Genomic DNA, 24,543 nt, shown 5'->3' on the forward strand with positions numbered 1-24,543 from the left:
CTTGAGCCACAGGCGCCGAGCCAAAAGAGGATATTTTAAAGAACTAATAACTCCACATGTTTGAACTGCCTTTTTATTTAAAAATACCACATTTACTGAGACAAAAGTTACAAATAATAAACTACATACAAATGTACAGTTCTAAGAATTGGTAGATGTACATCGTATACAATTGTAACCAATATGGCATCAAAATAAAGAATAGTTAGTTGCCACAAAAAGTTCCCTCCCACAAAATGACTTGGCAGTCATTTATACCCCCAACTCCCACTCCTACCCCCATGGCAGTTGTTGGTAAGAGATACCAAATTATTTTCCAAAGTGGCCATCACATTTTACATTACCACCAGTAATTTATGTGAGTTCTAGTTGCATATTGTCAGTCCTTTTAATTTTAGTTATTCTAGTGCGTTTATGGTGGTATCTATTGTGGTTTTAATTTGCATTTCCTTGACAACCAGTGACATACTGATTGTCTTTTCGTTGCTTATTGGCCACTCATATATCTTTTGGAGACATGTCCAAGAATTATGCTCACTTCTTTTTGCTATTTTTTTCCAAGTTTGTAGCTATCTTTTTTATTTCCTTATAAAATGTCTTTGGAAGAGCTAAGTTTTTAGATTTGATGGAATCCAATAGAACAGCTTTTTTCTTTTCTGGTTTGTGTTTTTTGCACATCCCCTAAACCATAGGTCTCAAAACATTTTTATTCCTATGTATTCTGTAAGTTGTTTAGTTTTTAGTTCTTAGTCTATGATCAATTCTGAGTTAATTTTTATATGTGATATCAATTAAGGGTTGAGGGTCTTCGCTTGTTTTTTTAACTAAAGATAGGCCATTCAGTTTTTCTAGCATCATTTGTTGAAAAGACCTTATTTCCTTTGTTGAATTTGCTTTGTCCCTTTTGTTGGAAATCAGTTGACTGTGGTATTTGGGTCCCTTTGGAGATTTTTCTGCTCTGTTCTTTATAGTAAATTTTAATCAGATAGTGTGAATCCTCCAGCTTTGTTTTTCTTTTCCAAAGTTGTTTGTAATTATTCTCGATTTGTATTTCGTGTAAATTTTAGAATCAGCTTACCAGTGTCTGCAAAAGCATGGTAGGATTTTGATTAGAATTTTCACTGAATTTAGATCAGTTTGTAGAGAATTGATGTGCTTACAGTATTATATCTTCTGGTCCATGAACAAAGTGTAGTTGTACACTTATTTAGGTCTTAATTGTTCTCAATTTTGCTTACTAATTTATGTCTATAGGTATTTGAGAAACTTTTCTATAAAGGACCAGACGGTAAAGGTTTTGTGAATACAACAGCCTCCATCACAGCTACTCAATTTTGCTTTTGTAGCATGAAAGTGGCGCTGGACAATACGTAGATGAATCAGCATGGCTGTGTTATAGTAAAACTTTATAATCACTGAAGTTTGAAGTTCATATAATTTTCATGCACTCAAAAATATTCAAGGTTTTTCCAGCATTTAAAAATGTAAAAGTATTCACAGCTTACAGAAAACTGAGCGCCAGCATTGTACTTTGGCCTGCCAGCTGCAGCTTAATCGCCTGTGTTTTAGATGGTCCTGTCATGTAAAGACAGTTTTACTTCCCTTAATTTTTACTTAATCTTTAGATCCTTCTGAGGTCCTTCTGATTCAAGTAATGATTTTCTATATATTTTATTGAGTCTCAGGGACACTTTTCCTTCTTTTCTTGCCTGATTTTTAAGTCAAAACTTAGTTTTTAGACTTCTGACCTCTCTCACGGACTTGATTCCAAACTTTCCATTGTATCTATTATTTATAATAGCCAACTGCTCTGTCCATCAGTTTTCTTATCAGTATAACGTGGGTAATAGTAGTACAACCTCAAAGTTGTGATGGATTTCTATGTGAAGAGTTAGAACAGAGCCTGGATTGTGGTAAGTACTATGTAGATTTAGCAGTTTGATCTATAATACTATCTGCAGTTATCCAAGTGATTTTAATCTTGACTTTGATTTTTTTATTTTCTCCTCTTTGTTAAGATTTTGAAAATTAACTTTAGAGTGTTTCATCACCAAAATTGAATTTTTTAAGTTGTGTGCAGAGAGATAACACTGCATGCTAGGGATCCAAGTTAGAACAGAGTTCCTGTACTCAAAAGGTTACAGCATAGTTAGGGAGACACAGGATGAAAGGATTTGGCAAGTGGAATGGTATAGTACCAAGTGAATGGCACTTTTCTCAAAGCATGTAGGGAAGGCCTTGTGGAGATATAAGCTCTTGAGTTAGACCTTAACCAAAGAGAGGAGGAGGGTTGAGGGACTCTATTCCAGTGGGAGATGGGGCTTGAGCCAAGCATTAGGCTTGGTGGTGAGTGACAGGAGTGAGTACCACTCTGGAAGTATTGGGAGGGAAGGGAGACATTAAGAGGAGTCCAGATGGGGTGGAGGCCCTTGCCTGCTGAGGTAAGAAACTTAGATCTTCTTTTGAATATACCTTGGTCATGCCTGTTGTGCAGAGGATGCCATGTGTATCCAGATTTTTTATTCATGAGATTGCAAGACTTTTGCTTTAACCATCTTGATGTTCTTACTCTCTTTAACCATGCTACCTACTTTTTTACTCAAACATAGTTTTCTCTTGCCAGGTAATTCTTAAACTTCATGGTTCTGTTAATATTGATCTTACATTAGGGCTGAGGTGTGTAGATTTCTTGAGCTCAGGAGTTCAAGACCAGCCTAAGCAAAGCAAGACCCATTTCTCCTAAAAATAGAAAAACTAGCCAGGCATTATGGGAGGCACCTGTAGTCCCAGGTACATGGAAGGCTAAAGAAAGCAAAAGGATCACATGCGTTCAAGAGTTTAAGATTGCTGTAAACTATGACACCACAGCATTCTACCCAGGGTGACTGAGTAAAACTCTTATCTCTTTAAAAAAAAAAAATTGATTGGGCAGCCCTGTGGCTCAGTAAGTAGGGTGCTGGCCCCATATACCAAGGGGCAGTTCGAACCCGGCCCTGGCCAAACTGCAACAAAAAAATAGCCAGGTGCCTATAGTTCCAGCTACTTGGAAGGCTGAGGCAAGAGAATCACCTAAGCCCAAGAGCTGGAAGTTGTTGTGAACTGTGATGCCTCAGCACTCTACTGAGGGTAACAAACTAAGACTCTGTCTCTTAAAAAAAAAAAATTGCACTTATATTAAATCTAGACAAACTCAGATTGGTTCACACTCAGTATTCTAAGTACCAGAATTGGATTGTGGACATGTCAAAATTTTATAATCTTTCTTGATGGGTCTTACCTATTGACTTTGGAATACATTCCAGGAGGCTGGCTTCACTGGGGGAGGGAGAAGCACCTCTTACTCCCTATACTTCAACCACTGGCTTTGTAGATGCATAGAACTTCAGGTGATGAATCAAATTCAACTGTACAATTCAGCTAATGGTCTTTAGGAAGAATTTCTAACTGGCTGTAGAATAAGCCCAATCAAAATGTCAGATCAAGATGGGCTCCATCTTGAATTGTCATGATTAGCTAGCCAGGGGAAGAATTAGACCAATCTTTGGGCTCAGAAGACCACCCAAGCTTGAGGGCTTAGGGCTAAAAAAATAACTCAGTCTCCTTTGGGATGGTGCAAGGTGTCAGAATCATAGATTGGGGAGCCTGGCTTCCCCACTTGGCTGTGTGAAGTTGGGCAATCCAACTGTCCTCATCTCAGCAGAGACCATAATGTACCCAGCTCATCATTTCATATTATGAGAATGATTAAATGGGCTGAAATATGTAAAGTGCTTATTAGACGATTGCCTATTGCATAATAAGTGCTAACTCTGTTAGTGTATGTTAACTTTGATAGAAAAGACTGCATTTTAAGGTAAGTTGTCAGACTTAGTTTTTCTGTGTTTTTGTTTCTAGACTTTTATGCTTTTTAAAGTATAATACTTTTTATTAGTGTGGCTGAGCAGAAGGAAGATAGATCCCTGAGTAGAGCAGGTTGAACTACAGGGAAATGCTCCCAGCCCTAGGTAGGGGTTGTATTGCCAGAGTACACGTGGCTTGGACCTTCTACCTGCCACCTACTCACAGAGGAAAGTGCTTTGAGTTACACTGTGTTCTTTAATATTTCAAATTAAGCCTGTTTTAGAAATAATAGTGTTTGGATGCAGGAAATAGACAAATTAAATTCCTGACTTTTATTTAGCCTGGGGTGATTTTATGCCAAAGAGAGAATTAACTGGCTTTAAAGCACCATCTGGTGGATACCAGAGATTACTGCAGGGTTTTCTTGGAGCTCTCATCTTCCCTCTTCCTGCTCTCCTCCAAATGCCCAAGATTTAGTATAGAAAAAAATATGCAAAGTTCCCCCCTTTGTGGAACTTAACTCTTGGCTTGGGGAGGCTGATACATACTTAGTGTATACATATATATGTGTTAGATTTTGCAATAAAGAAAAGTAAAACACAGAAAGAGGGTAGAGCACGATGGAGAACACTTGCATGGAGGTAAGTTGCTGCTGTCTGTGGGAAAGGTATCTCTAGCAACAGAAGAGAGACAGTGTTCCTGGCCTGCTGGAGGGTGAGTGTGGCTCCAGCATAGTGAACCAAGGGCAGGGCAGTTAAGGTCAGAAGTGGGGTTTGGGGAGGGATCATGTAGGCCATTGTACGGACTAAAGTTTTGCTTTAAGTGAGATGAGAAACCTTCAGAGGGCACAAAGAAATGACACAAACTTGATTTTATAAGGCCCACTCTTGCCACCCATAATAATGGAGTATAAAATGTTGGGGAGCTAGTGCACAGACTGTCTCGGGGCATGTAGCAGTAGTCGTCTTTAAGAGAGGACAGTGGTTGGGTGAAGTGTATAATTTGAAGGTAACACTTCAAATCGGATTATGGGGGGTTAGAGCAGGGATGAGGATGGCTTCTAAGGTTTTGGTTGAAGTATTCATTTTGGGGTGAATAGTAATTCTGTTTCCTGATGGGGATTTCTAACAGAGGGATGGGGTTAATCAAGAAAGCACCACTAGGTCTAAGCAAATCTGTTTTGAAATCAGAGCTAATCATTTGGTAGATTACATCTAATCTTTAACGCTACTGTGGGTCATTTTTAAAAGTAATTGTTAAAATGGTAAAATAGTAAATGAAATGTATCCTTCTTGTGACAGGATTACCATTAGATTTAACCTATAAACTATAACATGAACTGGTCATTATCTACCTCAGTAGAACATAAAAGAATGCCTAGGCTAGGAGCGCTGTTCCATGCATGTTCACATATATCTCATGAAGGAGGGATTCTGTTCAAGGCTATACAATTACCTTTGGAGCTTGTTTAATAATTCCATTGCTCAGGCTCTAAACTAGACCCCCATGGTCCCCACTCAGACTCTTTGGCCCCTCCACCTATGCATGCTGCTAAGGCTGCTGGAGATCTCACTGCACCGTGGGGCTTGAGAGGCACTGGAGTCCTGTGTGAGGCATAGTCAGCCCTGGAAGCTCTGGTGTAGATCCAGACCTTCTCTTTACATTTTATTCAACAAGTCTCTTTTAGGTTGCTACAATGTAAAACAGCCTTTTATGAAATATATACACATATAATGAAATTGTGGAAAAGTAATGTAGTAAATACTTACGTAGCTGAAATGTAAGTTCTAAGAAAAAGGAAGTAAATTAACTGTTTGGGGCAGATAGGGATACTTTTCCTGGGAAGATGACATTTACACTGGTTTGGGGTTCACTGAAGAGAAAAAAGGAGAAAGAAATCCATACACAAATCGTGCTACCTTGGTCCCTGATGGAAAGATGTACAGCCACAACATTAATTTATCAGTATTATGAGCTTAAATCATACAATTAAAATGTTGAAGCCAAAGGGAGTAGGAAATAATAAAGGGTTGCTAGTTCCTGTTCTAGGTCACCAGGACCAAAGGAATAAACCCAATCCAAACATTTGGGAAAACAGTTGTGATTGTCCACATTGCCAAGAAGTTGGCAGGTGAAAGAGCACCGCAGTTCTTACATTTGTAATTGTTCTGCTTGTGTATTTCTGTAGGTTGGTACAGGTCTTGGGCCTACACTGGAGTTTTATGCACTTGTATCTCAGGAACTACAGAGAGCTGACTTGGGTCTCTGGAGAGGTGAAGAAGTAACTCTTAGCAATCCAAAAGGTAATGTTAATCTGAGTTAGTTGGGCAATATGTGTTACTCAGATCAGGTAACAGACTCTTAGAATTCATTAAATATGGTTAATTTCTAATGGAGGCTCATGCTTTATATCTCTATTTTCTCTTTTATCAAAAGGGAAGGCCTTTTAAGCTCTGGAGGTCTTCATTCAGTGATCTGTACTACGATTTTGAGAATATCGAATTTCTTAAATGTTCTTGTTACCATATTTTGTTCTGCTTTTAGAACTACCATCTAAAGTTTAGTGAATTGTTTATCTTACAGGAAGCCAAGAGGGGACCAAGTATATTCAAAACCTCCAGGGCCTTTTTGCACTTCCCTTTGGTCGGACAGCTAAGCCAGCTCATATCGCAAAGGTTAAGATGAAGTTTCGTTTCTTAGGAAAGTTAATGGCCAAGGCTATCATGGATTTTAGATTGGTAAGTGTAAGATGGTTTGCTTTTCTACAATTTTTTTGTGTAATATCCTGTGAAAGTACTTCATTTCCCTGCATTTAATGCTGCATTTTGGAGCAGTGCTTCTCAAACTTCAGTGTACATATGCATTATGTACATTATGGGGATTTTGTTTAAAATGCCAATTCTTATTCAATAGGACAGGTGTGTGGGTGCTATCCTACTGCCCAAGATCCATGTTTTTACACTGGCTCCCAGAGGGTACCAGATGCTAGTTTGTGGACCACTCTTTGAGTAGCAAGGGTTCAGAGAATCAGATAGTGTTAAGGGTGGTATTAATTATATTTCCTAAAATGTTTGACATTGCCTTTTTATATCAGTAGGAAACCGTAAGTATGTAGCTAAACCTCATTAAATTTCCATTAGAATGCTGTTGTGAAAATAACACAAGTAATCAGTATCACAGAGATTTTGGTATTTCTAGACCTTTTTTCTTTCCTCTTCTCGACATTTTTTGAGGTACTTTGTCAGTACGTTTAAGATATTTCTATCTAAAGCCGAATTCACAAGCTTACAATTTCACTTTAAATAGTAGGGAGTTTATCAATTATTTTAGAAGTTCTGTTTATTTTTCTATTTTAAATATAAATTCTTTTTTTAACATTTATTTCTTCAGAATGTTTAATAATATAGGCTACTGTGGAATTGGGTTTACTGCCCAAAATAGAGTAATCCTTAGGTACTTCTTGGTAGTTTTGGATGCCCTCATGTGGAAGGTGTTAATGAAGAATATGCCCACTCTACTGAAGAATTCAGTTTCGTAGTAGAATTTAAATAGGTTTCTTCAGTATTCTATATTGTTCACAGAGAGATAATGCATTTCATATAGTGGGAGAAACAGTTACTAAATATAAATGACCCCTTGAAATATCTGTTAGAGAACTGAGGTAATTCTACAGTGACAGGTAGAACATTCTGCATGTTCCCTTTCAGGTGGACCTTCCTCTTGGCTTGCCCTTCTATAAGTGGATGCTACGGCAGGAAACTTCATTGACATCACATGATTTGTTTGATATTGACCCAGTTGTAGCCAGATCAGTGTATCACCTAGAAGACATTGTCAGACAGAAGAAAAGACTTGAACAAGATAAATCCCAGGTAAGCTTAGAAGATACAGTTGAGTGGATCAGTTCTTTCTTTTACCAAAATGATGCTTTGTTAAATGGTTTTTATTTGACCCAGTGGTTATTTTATATTAATATTTTATTTTAGAAGAGTTTTTATTATACTAATTGAAGTATGTGATTTTTGCGATGGGTCAGATGACCTATACTACACATAACAGCAAGTGATGAATAAACATCTTGATTAGCAAATAAAATATACTCAAACCATAAATAAGAGGTCTTGTTTATTAAATTTTAGGCGGATTTTAGGTATCTGAGAAGATACTTTGTCATACTGAATTGCTTAGCAAGCATTTGAATCAATAAAACTATTCTAGGAACAGATTTATTTTCAGGAAAGGTGGCTTAATTTTGGAACTGTTTGCTTGTTTCTATAGAGATCATGAGAAGCTGTACATACATAGTAAGAATAGATAAAAAAATAATTTTATTCGGTTTGAGGTCAGTAGTGATTCTGATATTAGGAGAAAGCAAGTTGTATTTTTGTGACACTGACTCAGATAGCTTCCATTTGGGCAGGTAACATCATCCAAAGTTAAATGTGGGTTTTTTCAGAGAAGTTAAAAATGGACATAGTCCCTAATGACTATTCTTTATCTTCAATCACCTGCCACTTCCTTGGTATTGTGAATTATCTAGAATCCTAAACATCTTTCTGTTCCTTATTTTTAAACTGATGAGTTTTAATAATTATTAATTAATTAATAATCAACTCCTAGCTTTTTCTAGTTTAAATGACCAGGTTTCTGTACCATAACTGCTGCTTAGCCTGTAGAAATTTCATACACAGAGGCATTTCTAATCTGGAAAACTCTTTATCTTTTTCCTGTATTGGATGCCTTCATTTTCAGACAGAATTTACATTTTTTATGTTGGTCTTTGATATTTAATTAAAAAAAGATATTATGTAGATCTTTTATAACAAGCATTTTAAAAAGTGAATAATACAGACTACCTTTTAACTTTTGTCTTCACAGCATGATATAACTTTCTTAGAGTTTTTGGAACTTTTTTTTTTTTTTTTGGAGACAGAGACTCAAGCTGTCCCCCTGGGTAGAGTGCTATTGCATCACAGCTCACAGCAACCTCCAACTCTTGGGTTCAAGCGAGTCTCCTGCCTCAGCCTCCCAAGTAGCTGGGAGCACAGGTGCTGAGCCAGAACTTTTTTTTAATCACAATTTTACTGTATAGTTTTTTTTTTTTTTTTAAGACAGAGTCTCACTTTGTTGGCCTCTGTAGAGTGCCATGGCTTCATAGCTTCACAGCAACCTCAAACTTTGCAGCTCAAGAGATCCTCTCCCCTTAGCCTCCCAAGTAGCTGGGACTACAGGTGCCAGCCAAAATGCCCAGCTCTTTTTTAGAGATAACGGGGTCTTCTTGCTCTTGCTCAGGCTGGTCTCAAATTCCTGAGCTCAGGTGATCTATCCAGCTGGGTTTCCCAAAGTGCTAAGATTATAGGCATGTGCCACCACGCCCTGTCCCCAGTAGAAATTTTCTATACTTCAGAGGCCTGAAGTAGTTGACTGAAGCATATTCAGGGTATTCTTTAGACTTGAACAGGGGAAAGAGTTAATTACCATCACTAGATAGTACATTTTTTTGTATTTATAATTTCCCCAATTGTATTCCTTAGTATTTGCTGTGTATTTATACAGTATTGAATTCATCAAGATTAGCCCAGAAAATTTGGAAAATTTTGTTCTAAGAGTCTGCACTCTTAAAATTAACTATTATGTGAACTCTCCTATGCACTTCCAGTGAAGTTTGATTTGAGTATGCTTACACTGAGCTATAGCAGCTCATAATACAGTAACATTCAAGATCTTTTCTTTTACAAAAATAAAGCTAAGAATAAAGGAACATACCAACTTTATAAAAACAAAAGATATGCTAATAAAAAACCAAATTCTTGTACTTGACTCCCCCCCCCCCCCCTTTGTTTTTTTAAGACCAAAGAAAGTTTACAATATGCATTGGAAGCTCTGACTATGAATGGCTGCTCAGTTGAAGATCTGGGACTGGATTTCACTCTGCCGGGGTTTCCCAACATCGAACTGAAGAAAGGAGGGAAGGATATACCAGTTACTATCCACAATTTAGAGGAGTATCTAAGAGTATGTAGCTGCATGTCTTGGGGGGAGGGGGAGCTATGAGGATGGCAGCCTCTTTGTACTTGTGAGGGAAAGGGAAGCTTTTCCTCATATCAGGAAGCTTAAGACAGTTGTCACTTAGCTTCTGCCTGTGTAGGTTGTGACTTGACCTTCCTCTTCCCCCGGACCACTGCCTGAAAGCCCCCTTGTCAGACCTTAGCTTTGTTTGCCCTGGAGAAGACACGAAATATGTCTTGACATCTTGTATAACCTTGAATTATCCTCAAGTTTGAATGCTTTCTAATAACACAGCATTTCCTAGCTTAAGAAAAAATGAGTGAAAAGGAACCATCATTTGTGTTCTCATTAAACTGATTTCTGCCTTTCAAGCCAGCTTTCTTGACAGAATTGCCTCCATTTTGCATGTGTGCACACTAAAGTGTTGGAGGCTTTCAAATTACTTCTTTGTGGTCCTTGTTTATTGCTAAATTACAAAAAATAATTTTATATTGAATGTGAATTATATTGTAAATATATAAATCTTCATTACCAATGTTTTAAAAGTTTGTTTTGGTTTATTACTGATAGTGGGAGGCAAGAATATTGGATTTAAGTCAGACTATCCATCTACACCTAGACTTGACTTTTCCACTAACTTGCCATGGGACCTTAGACAGAGCCTCTGAAAAACTTCAGCTCCAGTTTCTTCATCAGCTTAAAACAGAATGAAGACAAACATCTGTAACATCTCAGATCACCTCTTACTAACAGTTTTGTGATTCATAAGTAATATTTTTCAATATTTAGTAGGACTGTCTTCTCATCCTGTTTTCTTTTACAGACTTTGTTAAAGCTATTCTTACAGTTTACTAGCAAATAATGTCCAGATTAAGTGTCTCTAAAGATAATTTATAATAATGCTTATATTTTTCTGTCAACAAAATAATAATGTTTTCATTTTTATCTGAAAATATTCTGTATTTCTATACCCAGTGGTACAGAAATAGAGAACGCGCCTAAGTCATTCGTGACCAGATAATGTTGGATTGGAGTCTCTTTCTATTACCCTTCAGTTTCATGAGACTGCTTACCAGGCCTTGCCTGCTTCTTGAAGGAGGCACACACTGCCAAAAGGCTGAGTTCTAAGAATTTTCAGGATTTACAACTAAACATTTTGCATGAAAAGTTAAAAACCCTTAACAGTTGCTAATTACAAATCTTAAAATATTATCTTGAATTCTCAATAACATTATCTTCTTGGGAAATTCTTCTCTGGTAAGGTCATACAACTCTATGCTATAAGAGTTTTACACAAATGAATTTTAAAATATGTATAAATGCACTTTTTTTAATATGTTTTTATTAGACAAGCCCCCAAGTAGATACTGACCTCACTGACCTTTTACTCAAGCAATTTTGTGGAAGATATTTTAAAGAACCAATAACTTGTTTGCTCTTTATAAAGTGGTCCAAAAGGATGTTTTACTGTACTTTGCTACATGTTAAAATAGAGACTTGAAATTTTGTCACAGTTTTTTAAAAACTTTGCTTTTTGCAGCTGGTTATATTCTGGGCACTAAATGAAGGCGTTTCTAGGCAATTTGACTCATTCAGAGATGGATTTGAATCAGTCTTCCCACTCAGTCATCTTCAGTACTTCTACCCAGAGGAAGTGAGTTATTTGTAGTTGTTTTTTATTTATTTGGTTATTCCTAGGTATGTACCTAACATTAGTGGAGTATTTCAGTGCTGTCCAGTCGTAGACCCCATTGTTGCATTAAAAACCAAAAATGGGGATTGTGAGAAAGGGGTGGATGTTTTGGAAAGACAGGAAATCATCTGCGCAGGGAAAAATGTTAAAGTAGGTGTTCCCTTTTAGGGCACATGTGTTATAGTAAGCAGAGCATCTTTGTCAACTGAGACCTTTAATGCCCAGTGGGATTCTTAGTACAGTATGGAACTTGTGCTGTGTGTGGAGTACTGGGCGTGACTGTATTGCTGTGGCTGCAAGGGGAGCATGGGTGTATGGCAATGAAAACTAAACTTCCTGGATTAAATGAGGGATTGTTTCATCATCAGAACTAGACTTTGAAGTTGTAAGGAAGTGTCGACATGTTATCTAATTGCCAAATAATAGAATATTTCTGAGAATGGAAAAAAATGGGTTACTGCGTAGTTCTGTCCAGCTATCTTTCCTTGGAAGAGCAACAGGAAGGCTGGTGGGCAGGGTGGCTCAAACCTATAATCTTAGCACTCTGGCAGACCAAGGTGGGTGGATTGCCTGAGCTCACAAGTTTGAGCCCAACCTGAGCAAGAGCCCAACCTGAGCAAGAGTGAGACCCTATCTCTAAAAATAGCCAGGCATTGTAGCTGGGACAACAGGCGGGTGCCTATAGTCCCAGCTGCTTGGGAGGCTAAGGCAAGAGAATCCTTTGATTCCAGGAGTTTGAGGTTGCTGTGATCTGTGACGCTACAGCACTCTACCCAGGGTGACAGAGTGAAACTCTGTCTCAAAAAAATAAAAAAGGGCAACAAGAATCCCAAAGAATTGTTCCCTGATAATGAGGTATCATAGAAAGGCCCTAAAATGTATTAGGTTTTCTCAATTTGAAAACTTTTTATTTTTTTCGATCCCAGTTTTAGAGTACACATTCATTACTGACCAAATCTGGAAATCTTTGAGTGACTTAGAATCTCCATTGTTTTTATGTCCATTTTAATTTGCCACTTACTCATGTATATGGTGTGCCTCATACTTTTAGGCAAACATTATATGTCATTGTCACCTGGAATTGAAAGCAGCAAATGTTGCCCCTTGAATTAAATCCTGGTCCTCACCACTTACCTGTCTGATCATACTCAAGTTACTGTATTTGATAGGACTCTTTTCATCTATAATTAGAATAACCCTTATTGAGCAGGGCAATGCAAATTATACATGTTTAAGGTACTGGCTAGTGATATTCGGTAGATAATTAAATTTCATTTGCCTTAAACCGGATTTTCTTGAAGTATATAGTCTTTCACACATGGTTTTTTAAATGGAGGAAATTACAAGAGCATAAAACCATTTCTTCTTCTTTTTTTTTTTTGAGACAGAGTCTCAGCTACCCTAGGGTAGAGTGCCATGGTGTCACTGCTCACAGCAACCTCAGACTCTTGGGTGTAAGCAATCATCTTGTCTCATCCTCCCAAGTAGCTGGGATTACAGGCGCCCCTCAATCCCTGGCTAGTTTTTCTGTTTTTAGTAGAGATGGGGTATTGCTCTGCACAGGCTGCTCTCAAACTCCTGAGCTCAGGCGATCGGCCTGTCTTGGCCTTCCAGAGTGCTAGGATTATAAGTACAGACGTGAGCTACCACATCTGGCTCTACAAACTGTTTCTTGCTTTCCACTCTTCATTCTGTAATGTCTAGGTTGGTCCCAGGCAAATAACCATATTGCATACATGGGCCTCTCTTTACAAAATGTAAAGACCAACCCTTTTGTTATGGCTCAGTTCAGCTTTCTTCTCCCATCTCTCTCTCCAGCTCTCTTTTCTGTCTCTTGGCTTCTGTTATTGTTAATCTTTGTGTTTGTGAAAGTCAAGATTTATAAAATCTCCCTGATGAGAAGCAAATTATCAACTTAGGGTTTCTAACATAATGAAAAGAGTTAGGAAGACTAAAATCAAGGATGTGTGTCAGAGATTGATGGCTTCTCTAGATTTCACTCCCTGCAAATGGGCAGAGTACCTGTTGTTATGCAACTGAAACAGAAATGGAATCTCTAAATATATTAGAAGAGCAGATTATAAAGAGGTCTCAAGCAGAAGGTTTTAGTACTGAAACTAATCATCTATTTGGTAAATAAGACCTTTATTTCCACTCAAGCAAGATATTTCTTTAGTAATTCTTTACTGTTATTTAAACTTGGCAGCTGGATCAGCTCCTGTGTGGCAGTAAAGCAGACACTTGGGATGCAAAGACATTGATGGAATGCTGTAGGCCCGATCACGGTTATACTCATGACAGGTAAATACTGGGGGTCTGCCAGTTTTTTAATTCTTGATAGTCAAGAATTTAGAAGTGTGTGTGTGTAAAATGATCTACAAAAGTTTAAGGAGCCGTTTTAAAATCTGCCTGTTAAAAGAGGCTTTCTGATATTTTGGCATTATTTCTCTCAAGACTACAATTTTAAGACCTAAGAGTTTCTTATTCAGGTATTTCTGTGAAAATAGCAGGGGGTTGGGAATACAGGTTTAATCCCATTATGCATTCATTATTAACATACACTAAAGCAGAAATATATGTACAATACCAGATCAAGTCTCGTTTATCGTAATAGTCATTCTATTTTAATTTTGGCTATAACAACAAAAACAAACGATTTCAGAGTGCATTATAATGGGAATTCACATATAATTGAAATTAATAATCTAATCGTGAGAGATTGCAAGTCAGTGATGTGTAATTAAAACTAATTTTTGGTTTATTTATTTCTGTTGTAGTCGGGCTGTGAAGTTCTTGTTTGAGATTCTCAGTAGTTTTGATAATGAGCAACAGAGGTTATTTCTCCAGTTTGTGACTGGTAGCCCAAGATTGCCTGTTGGAGGTGGGTACTATGCTTAGCATTTATTCTACAAGAGAGAAACTGAAGTACTTAAAGGCAGGAGGTTCTTCATTTAACATATAGTGCTTCTTAGTTATTCTGATGTATTTCTAAGTTTTCCATTTCTGTGCACTACATTAAGAGACCATGGGCAGGGAAATTCATAAGGATTATTGTAAATACATTGAAATAGGATTCCCAGTGTACCTGTAATGCTGGCTACATAAAATTCTAGGACATTTGCATGTTACAAACTATTAGTTGCTTCAGATGTGAATGGATTCTAAAATCTGATTTATCAGAAATGCGTCTGTCATATAAGTTGAATTTTTACTCTGTTTTAAAAATCAGAAGGCTGGGTAGCGCTGGTGGTTCAAGGAGTAGGGTGCCAGCCCCATACACCAGAGGTAGTAGGTTCAAACCCAGCCCAGGCCCCCCAAAAAAAAAAAATTCAGAAGGCATAAAGAACTATTTCCTTTATATTATGCAATGACATAGATATTAAGTAATTTTTTTTAATTTTTTAAAAATGTATTTATTTCTTTTGAGAAGAGTCTTAATTTTGTTGCCCTCAGTAGAATGCTGTGGCTCACTCACAGCAGCCTCAAACTCTTTGGCTCAAGCGATCCTCTTTGCCTCAGCATCCAGAATAGCTGAGACTACAGGCGCCCAGTACAATGCCCAGCTATTTTTAAGAGACAGGGTCAGGCTGGTCTCTAACTCCAGAGCTTAATCAATCCACCCACCTCAGCCTCCCAGAGTGTGTTAGGGTTACAGACATGACCCACTGCACCTGGCCTTTTCTTTTTTAATAAGTAAAATTTTTAAAGCTGGTTTCATATACTGAAATTATATATTGAACATGTAGTTGCCAAGCAAGTAGTAACATTTTTTTAAAAATTACTAAGTTTTTTGGTCTTTATCTTCTCTTAATCAGGATTCCGGAGTCTGAATCCACCTTTGACAATTGTCCGGAAAACATTTGAATCAACAGAAAACCCAGATGACTTCTTACCCTCTGTAATGACTTGTGTGAACTATCTTAAGTTGCCGGACTATTCAAGCATTGAGATAATGCGTGAAAAACTGTTGATAGCAGCAAGAGAAGGGCAGCAGTCGTTCCATCTTTCCTGATCACAACAAGAAATGCAGTGTCTGCCTGTTACAGCAAAAGAAATAAATCATGATTTCTTTTCTAAATGTATCACCTGAGTCAAGGAAACATGTTACGCCTTCTTGTTGTAGGAAAAACGGCTTGCAGATTATAAAAGACACTTGGTTGATATTCATTAATGGCCCTATGGACTTAAAGTGATCAGGCCCTAAAACATTGTTGTGATGAGGTTTCTTTAGCAAGTTCTTGTTTAAATTATCATTTATTTGATGAGTGAAGTTTTTAACTTGCTTTGCTGTGTGAAATTTAAAAAAGGGATGTTTTTCCAGGCTGGAACAATAAATGTCGCTGTGCAGTTTAATTCTGGGCTGTGTGTATCCATCTAGCTAAGTCTGCAGTTCTGTTTCCTCCAAAGACAACTCTTGTACATAAGTACAGAAATTAAAGCTCATGTGTATCTGATAAATATAGTTTAGTAGACTAGCTCTGTGTGCTTTTCACTTCCCTCTAATTTTCTCTCCCTGATTTGTTGTCTGTGCAATTCAAGTTTTTGTTTTGTTTTTTGTATACAACACTCACAGTTGTTACATTTTCGTTAGCCATGGGCTTGTTTTGTCCCATGTTCTCTCAAATTACGATTTAATTTAAAATTCATTGGATTGAAATATATTGTCAATATAATTCAGCCTTTGTAACTAGGTAAACTTTCCTTATAGCTTAGTTTTAATGTAGGGTATTATTGGCTTTTTACCAGGTGACACAGTAGAACTGTTTACATGGCGATTCCAGCAGCAATAGCCTCTGGAATGGAGGCATGGAAAGCTCATTCATTTCTTTTATATAGGTTAAAACATCCATAGCTTGATCTGGCTCTGTGGCCAAAGCATTTTAAATTGATGTAAAGTTTTAAACAAAATTATCAGTTTTCATTCCCTGCTGGAGTAAAAATTTTTTTCTCCTTTGTTCTTAAGTTTTTGTTCACAGTCTTTCTTTATTCCACTCTCCTCTTTCCCGTCTAGTGCTGACTTGGGACAAACTTCAGCCTTTGTCTCGACACAGATAAAAGCACCTGTAAGCAATGCTGTCTAGTTGTTTTATGTGCTGATTTCTCAAATCTGCAATAATCCATCAGGTTAATGTTTTTACCTGAAAATAAATAAAGTTTGCTTCACCTTTTTGTTTATAGTTCTGTGCTGTATGCATAACTTTGAATTGTGTAGATGTATTTCAATGCAAGTCAGTCATCACTTCTCCATGTTCGGGTCATGGCCGATGTTGCTATTCAAACAATTTATGACAGCAACTTGAAGAACATAAAATGTGAAGAAAAAATGGGAGATTATTCCCTAAGGTTCAAAATTAAGCCAGTTGCATAAACTTGAGAGAATTTTTCATAATTCATCTCTTTGAAAATGAGAGATGAGCTAATTATTTTTATTGAACTTTGAGAAATCAATTTTGTTTTACTGACTGTTCCAAGGTCGTAACAATGGAAGCCCTTTCCCTATCCTACCACCCAAAAGTAAACTTAGATTGCTTTGTCATTTTACACTTAAATGGCTTTATATAGAAACATCCCCTCCTAACAGATAACTTAGGCAGTAAACCCCCGTTAAGTGGGAAGGGATTGTCAAGAGGAGTTTGTGGGGTGGTGGGGTCTCCCTGTCCTTGCAGGGGCTCTAACAAGTGAGCAGCTTTATCCTGAAATCCAAAAAGGGAGTCGCATTTCTGCAGTTTCGCCACTAACAGCCTAGGAAGTAAGCAGCTTCAAGTGAAGTTAAAGACTGAATCGATATGTTTCAACTGTTCTGATCGCTTTTACAAACTAAGCACAACAAATTTTGTGTGAATAAAGCATTTTCCTCATTTTTTAAAGGATTCTGTTAAAATTTCAACATGTATAAATAAGATGTTACATATTAAAATGTCTATATTTGACCTTTTATCCATGTTGTGGCCCTGGCAGATTTGGCCTCATTGATTTTAGCATCAAACAAGTACATAAGATGGTTTTGACTCAAACTCTGGAGTCTTGAGTGTTTCAAAGTCAGTAGCTACCTGTGTGAAAGATTTAGCCTCTGGCTTTCTTAAATACATGAGAACTTTGGTTAATCAGGGGCAGGAAAACTCCCCATTTTGAAGCAGTCTCTTTTGGCAGAGGCCTTATTATTGCCCCATAAGGAAAAAGTGTATACATCATTTGCTGTTACTCCAGCTATGCCTTAAAATTATTTATTTAGTAACCCTATCAGTAAGCCTAATTTCTTAGTATGCTTTACAACATGTAGACAGTTGGGTAGCAGCTAAGATTTTCTTGTCCTTTAATTCTTGCTGAGATGGAGTCAGATGTTAGTCATAACTAACACCAAATTTGTGTTGTCATTTAGACAGTTACTGATTTGATTGCTTTGTATATGAAACATTTTTATTAATAACTAGTTTTAACTATTCCACATTAAGAAGGAAGAGATGGTTAAGTGTAATCTTCTCTCCTCCCCCTGCCAAAAAAAAGTGAACTTAAATTCTAGGTGGACTAATTAGGAAAAGACTTGGAAAGAGTTTTAGATGCCTTAACCCAGCAGAAAACTTCTGCACAGCCACTCATAGTAAGGAATGATTCCTCTGTTCTTACACTTGTCTCTGGTTCCCGGTGTTTGTAGTGGCGAAGAACTTTCACCATGGCCGTATATAAAGAAGGTAGCATGCTTAAAGGCCTCTTTTCCTGGGTTTGAAATAGGTACATAATATAGAAAAGAGTGGTTTGGCCAGCTGAATGTGACCATTCACTTCCTATTCTGCAGTGACTTTCTAAGGCGTCCTATCTGTATGGACCAGAGGCCAAGGCACAAAGCACCAACTAATGCAGCCAACAAATTGCATCCTTAGTTTTCAGCAAGTAAGGGTTATCATAGACAAATTTTAAGTTTGTTATCGTCCCTCTGGTTCATCAGGTGTTGAGGCTATACTCTGAATCCCTATCAGTGAGTATAAGCTCAGGAAATGGAAATGTTGAACTTCAAGAAAAAAAGTTACTAAGAAATGGCAATTTTTCATCAAAGTGCATTCATAAGCCAAATCCTTTTAGGGGAGTTTCTGCATGCTGTTCATTTTTTCCTCCATCACTGAAGATGATCAAGCCTTCATATATTTAGGCTTTGTTTCTTTGATCCATTTTGTTTTTCCTGCTGTAATGAGAACGTTGTTTGGAAATGTCATACTCTGTACAATTCTCTGCGAAATGTTTTTTGTATGAGTCTTAGGTCTGACATTGCAGTAGTTGACAGACACAGAAAAGGATAACTTAGTGACAAATCACTGAAAATGTGTTACCTCAAAAAAAAAATTCAGATAAAATACAGTGTTTATATATATATATACAGAAAACAGAGGATTGGCTGTTTTCCAAGAACTTTAATTTAACAGTTCTTATGCAAGGAAAAGTTCTTAGCTCTAGAGACTTATTCTGCATAAAGGAGACGTTCTTTAATAAAGGAAGAGGTGGTTTTATTTTTACTACAAGCCTACTCATATTACCAAACCTATAACCAATTGCTGATCTCCTGTGTAAAGCATTTTTTTCCTTTTATCTGAAACAGTGATTTATATGAACTGTTGGAATAATGGAACCTCAAACTACAGATGTGTATGTAAAATTGCATAAATGCACTGACTTCCTTCTCCCTGACTATATTTTTAATAAACAGCATTATCCTACATGGTCAGTTTTATTAACTTATGCACAACTAGAGGGTTCTTCTGAGAAGTGGTATGTGCTTGTATGGGTGGCTTTTGGAAACCTTCTATTTTGGTAAGTAATGAAATGATCTCAGCCTTTTTCTTTTTCTTTTTTTTTTAGGGCAGATAATGGAAAATATAATAGGAACAAACATCCTCAGAGAGGTGGTCCTGCTACTTATTAATAGAGACAGATTTGCTCTTCTAAGATACTTCTATGCAGTGGTGGAGCATAGTGCCTTTGGCATCGGAAGATACTTGAATATATGCAGAGACAGTAGGACCTTCTGGTTGGCACACCGTGAAGTCATTTTTATTGGCTTTCATGACTACCTACCAATTCTACCTGTAACTCGTGTCCTGATCAGTCTTATTTCACCTGAAACAGAAAAGGCAAAATTGACGTAGGAAAGCAGAAGACATGAATTTTTACTGTAAGAATGATACCCGAATTTAATGTTTTTTCCTTTTTTTAAGTGAACAAGTGAATGAAATGTGATGTACAGATACACAGCACATGTGCATATGTGTATATATACACAAAGAAGTATACGCACCTATTTATATATTGTCTTGATAGAACTTCCCAAGGAAAAGACAGACTTTTCCTTCCATGAATCTTTTGGTCTGTAAAGACAAAAAAAGCTTGCTATCAACAAGCTTTTAAAAATATGCAAGACAACCACTGAGGTTTGTGGTTGTTCCCTGTGCAATGCTGTTCATCTTACCAATGGACATGGTTTTGCTTGATGTAATTAATGTGAATGGATGTTGCCATGTTAATGGATCATATGGATGAACTTTTAATGGTGCTTATTGGGCCACTTTTCTGATAGAAAGCACACTGTTCTTTCAGACTCTTTGGAGCCAATGCACACAACAGCACGAGGCATTTGGGGTACAATTACAGTACAGTTCCCATAAGGCGTGTTCTTCCTGAGGCCCTGGCCATTCCATCTTTTCTCAGCCAGTCTAGTGACCTCAGAATTATCTCGTCTATGTTACTTCTCTTCCCACTTTATGTGTATGAGAAGGGCTGGAAGAAGGGCAATGCCGATGCCTGGAATAATAGTGTCCTTCCTATGCAAGGAACTGTGTGGGAACATGACCCAGAATCCCTGCACCCAAAGCATATCTGGTCTTTTAAGAATTTGCCTTAGGACTTAAGGCAACCTTGACATAACTTAGCTAAGGTGTTTGTAGCTCAAACGCCCCATTGTGGCTTTGAGGCCCTGGGCACACATGTTGGATCCTCACACTCTCTAGGAATTCAGGTGTCAGGATTAAATTTTAATATCCTCTATGTGGCTAAGATGCATTGAAATATTAATTAGGGATGCTGTATTAAAAATCAAAGTTTTGCTAAAGAATTTAGTAAAACTAAATGATGATACATGGCTAATGATACAGGGAGAGTTGCTGTCAGTTGAAATGATCTTCTGTAAAGTTACCAGTAATACAAAGAAAGCCTAGTGGGCTCACTTTGCAGTTTTTTAAATGAGGGAATGTAGGCCTTTGTTAAGACGGGCTTAGCAAGCCAGTTCTATTCCCCAAGGATTCCCGAAGTCACTTAGAACAAGACATACAGGCTCGGTGCCTGTGGCTCAAGTGGCTAAGGTGCCAGCCACAGACACCTAAGGTGGCGGGTTCAAATCCAACCTGAACCCACCAAACAACAATGAGGGCTGCAACCAAAAAATAGCCGGGCATTGTGGCGAGTGCCTGTAGCCCCAGCTACTTGGGAGGCTGAAGCAGGAGACTCGCTTGAGCCCAGGAGTTGGAGGTTGCTGTGAGCTGTGATGCCAGAGCACTCTACCCAGGGGGACAGTGTGAGACTGTCTCAAAAAAAAAAACAAAAACAACATACAGCTCCTTCAATCCAGGCAGAGTCTCTGGCATCATGATCCCTCATGCAGACCCGTGCAAAGGGCTTTGTGAAAATACCATTGGTGGAGCAGGAGCACTGGACAGTCAGATGTCCTGATGTAGGCTTAGCTCCACTCTCTTCTCTAGACCCTAATCTCCATGTTTGTCATGCCAGTTCAATGATCTGTAGGTTTATGTTTTAATGTTAATATTCTTGGAGTCTTGGCATATGAGTCTTTAAAACATTTTCCAGTGTTTCTTAAGACATAGGTAGTTGGTGGATAATTCCTCCTGATAGAGGGTTGGAGTAGCCCTTAGCTTCCCTGGTTCCTGCTTTGAAATGTCAATAGCACCTTCCAGTCATGACAACTCAAAATGCACACTCCCATGCTGCCAAATATCCCAGACATCAGGGTGTTGTTATTTCCTGGTGATAACAGGTGATAACAGTGATCGTGTGTTGCAGTTTTGGGAAAGCGTTCAGATTTTATATTCAGCTAGTAATTGTAGTTAGTGACAAAAACTTTGCAGGATTTCTGAGTAGGCACCGGAGAGGGATGAAGAATGTCAAAGTTACTTTTTTATTCAGAAAACACCACAGTTCTGTCCTTCCTATTTCTCGTACATACAGTAGCCTTTTCTTCCCCCGTTCCCTCTGTTTGGGACATCAGCTTACCACTCCAGCCTCCAACTTAAGTGAGAATTTCCACTTGTGTAAAATGTAACTAATTTTAAGAGGACTTAATATTCAGAAACTGTCATTACATCAGTCCTGTTTTTTCAATTTTAAAAACAGGTACAACTAAATTCATTGAGAAAAGTTTAACAGTTTTTGGGGTTTTTTTTTTTTTTTTTTTAAGATTCACTCTCTTGGCCTTGGTAGAGTTTCGTGGTGTCATAGCTCACAGCAACCTCAAACTCCTGGTTTTGAGTGATCCTCTTGCCTCAGTCTCCAGGGTAGCTGGGACTATAGGTACCCTCCATAACACCTGGCTAGTTTTTTTGTTTTTAGGAAAGACAGGGGTCTTGATCTTGCTCAGGCTGGTAAAAGTTTAATAGTTCTAATAAGGATGGTAAGTAAATATTCAACCCAGGTTTTTCAGCTTTCTAGAATGAAGTCAAGTAAGTTGGTCTCTATTATTATAGACCAGCAAAATAAGTATCCTTTCCTTCACAGACAGTTGAGTGCTGTAATAGATGGGGATGTTCCCATAGCTCTTCCAATACACAGTACACTGCAGTGTTCCCAGTCACCTCCCAAAGGCCCCACTTCTTAAAGGTTTTGTTTTGTTGAACAAAAATAACAAGCAATTATGTTCAAAGCAGAACAAAATGCTTAGTCATAATATCTTTCCATAGTTAAAATGCAAGAAGGTCAAAATATGTTTGTCATTATTTCTTACACTCAGAAAGATGACTGTACATCCCACTGACTAGCCAAGACCTTGGACAACAGGTTTGGTGATTTACTGGAATGACTCACAGAACTCAGGGAAACACGTAGGTTTACAAGTCAGGAACAGCCAGATAGAAGAGAAGCAGAGAACACAGCATGGAGGCAGGGAGGCGGTGAACATTCCATTCCCTCTCTGGGCTTCCATCCTTCCAGTATTTTGATGCACTTGCCAACCTAGAAGTTCATCAAATCTCGTTGTTCAATAGTTTTAATCTCCAGCCCCACATCCCCACCCCTCTACCAGGAGATTGGCGAGTGGGGCTGTAAATTCCAGCCTTCTAATCAGTCTTTCTGGTGACCAGGCCCACCCTAAATTATCTCATTAGAATAAACTCAGGTATCAAAAGGAGGCTTTTACCAAACCCATAGTCAGAAATACATTCCACACTGTAGCTAATAATACATACCCATCTATCTATAACTGAAATAAAAGTTTCACAAAGTAATTAATACCCATACTCCCAGCAATGTACTCTGACGTCCCCTAGTCTGTTCTATTTCATTTTTTACTTTTCCATTCCAATTAGGGCTATTTTAGGTGCTGTATTTATGGAATTCAAATTTTTCTTCTTTTTGCTTTTTCTTTCTTTTCTTTTTTTCCCCTAGCAAACCCTTTGATCAGTAAGGCAAAACAAGCAATAAAAATTATTATTTTCTGTCCTTTCAAGAAGGACTGGGCGTCAAAAAACCAAGCTGTGTTCTCGAACACCTTTTTATCATCCCCCTGCATGGGTTGAAGTGTGATGGAATCCAAAACAGACGCTACTAACAGTTCACTGCCTAGTGCCCACTGGATCCAGCCAACAGCAGAAGCAAGTGAGAGGAAGCTGTGATATGTGATCCTTCCTCTGTTAAAACTATATTGAACTTGGCTGTGTTTTTGGATTGTGAGCAGAAGCGGGCAATGCCCAGGCAGATAATGACACAGGATAAATACATTATTTCCACGGCCTGTGGGAGGTGTTTAATATTTTAAAAGCATGTTTAAATATTCATAGGCATTTTTCTTTCTCCCTGTGCAGGTGGCAAAATGTTCTGTGAATCACTTATAGCCTAAAAAATAAATAAGTTATTCAGGTAAAGGGTTAACGCCTGGAGTTTCAGGTTGGTGTCATGAGCTGGCCGACTGGGTCTTATTCTCTTTTTGGGTCACATCAACTTTGAATACCTATGAATTTTCAGACAGAATTTTGCCTGAGTCCAGCTTACCTGCTCTTTTTGAATATTTCTACGGTGGATAGAATGGCATTTGTCTCTACATTAATTGTTAAATGGATAGGGAGCAGGCCTCTATTTGGTAACTCTCTCTGAATCCTGTCATTTAGAGAGCTAGCAAAGATCTCAGCATTCATCTGACCATCGTTCTCAACTTACAGATGAAGAGGTCAAGAAAGGTACAGGCACTTGCTTATATGGTTCACAAGTGGTGGACCATGGGTACAACCTAAGCCTCAGAGCCCCATCTCTCTCTGCTGCACCTGGGCACCAGTGACGCTTGAGATAGGAGGTTAGAGTCAATCTTCCCGTTCCACCCAGGATCCTCAGCCAGACATCTGCTCTTCAATTTTTCACCCTTCCTGTTCTTCAACCAATTCTTTCAAAGTTCTAATTATTAAAAAGTTCTTCCAATTTTCATTGGAACAACATGCTTGTTTTACATATTTGACTTGAATCCAGTGACAGAAATATTTAGCAGAAGTCTTTGCTCTTTTATTATTTTTTATGTTTGTCATTGGAGAAATGGATGGTTTATAGAAAATGACTATTCCTGGGCAGTATTTCTCACTATTCACCCTCTCATTTTTCCTGAGTTTATTATTAGCTATTTCACAGAAATGTTTAGGAAATAGCAAAAATTGGTTTCTTATATAAATGTCCTTTAATTAATATTGAGACTAAATTATACCCCCAGGAGGAGGCTATTTCTAGGTAGAAAATCTCCTCTTTATATT

At 37.9% G+C, this 24,543-nt stretch overlaps 1 protein-coding gene across 13 annotated transcripts in view; it reads left to right on the forward strand.

The window, feature by feature from the left end:
• TRIP12 (thyroid hormone receptor interactor 12) overlaps nucleotides 1-16,702 on the forward strand; it is a 147,614-nt gene extending 130,912 nt beyond the window's left edge. For 12 of the 13 annotated variants that reach the window (XM_023510451.1, XM_023510455.1, XM_023510456.1 and 9 more), the window contains 8 exons: nucleotides 6,029-6,143; nucleotides 6,424-6,578; nucleotides 7,548-7,712; nucleotides 9,691-9,855; nucleotides 11,390-11,503; nucleotides 13,749-13,843; nucleotides 14,320-14,423; nucleotides 15,358-16,702. In XM_023510451.1, coding sequence (XP_023366219.1) covers nucleotides 6,029-6,143; nucleotides 6,424-6,578; nucleotides 7,548-7,712; nucleotides 9,691-9,855; nucleotides 11,390-11,503; nucleotides 13,749-13,843; nucleotides 14,320-14,423; nucleotides 15,358-15,554 — 1,110 coding nt within the window. In that variant the 3' untranslated portion in view covers nucleotides 15,555-16,702. Of the gene's footprint in view, nucleotides 1-6,028; nucleotides 6,144-6,423; nucleotides 6,579-7,547; nucleotides 7,713-9,690; nucleotides 9,856-11,389; nucleotides 11,504-13,748; nucleotides 13,844-14,319; nucleotides 14,424-15,357 lie in introns of those variants that run through there. The other variant, XR_002772109.1, reaches the window with a different exon arrangement.
• The last annotated feature ends 7,841 nt before the right edge of the window (nucleotides 16,703-24,543 follow it).

Source organism: Otolemur garnettii, unplaced genomic scaffold (genome assembly GCF_000181295.1).
Source record: "Otolemur garnettii isolate 467f Iridium unplaced genomic scaffold, OtoGar3 scaffold00013, whole genome shotgun sequence".
In the NCBI taxonomy this organism is placed as follows: domain Eukaryota; kingdom Metazoa; phylum Chordata; class Mammalia; order Primates; family Galagidae; genus Otolemur; species Otolemur garnettii.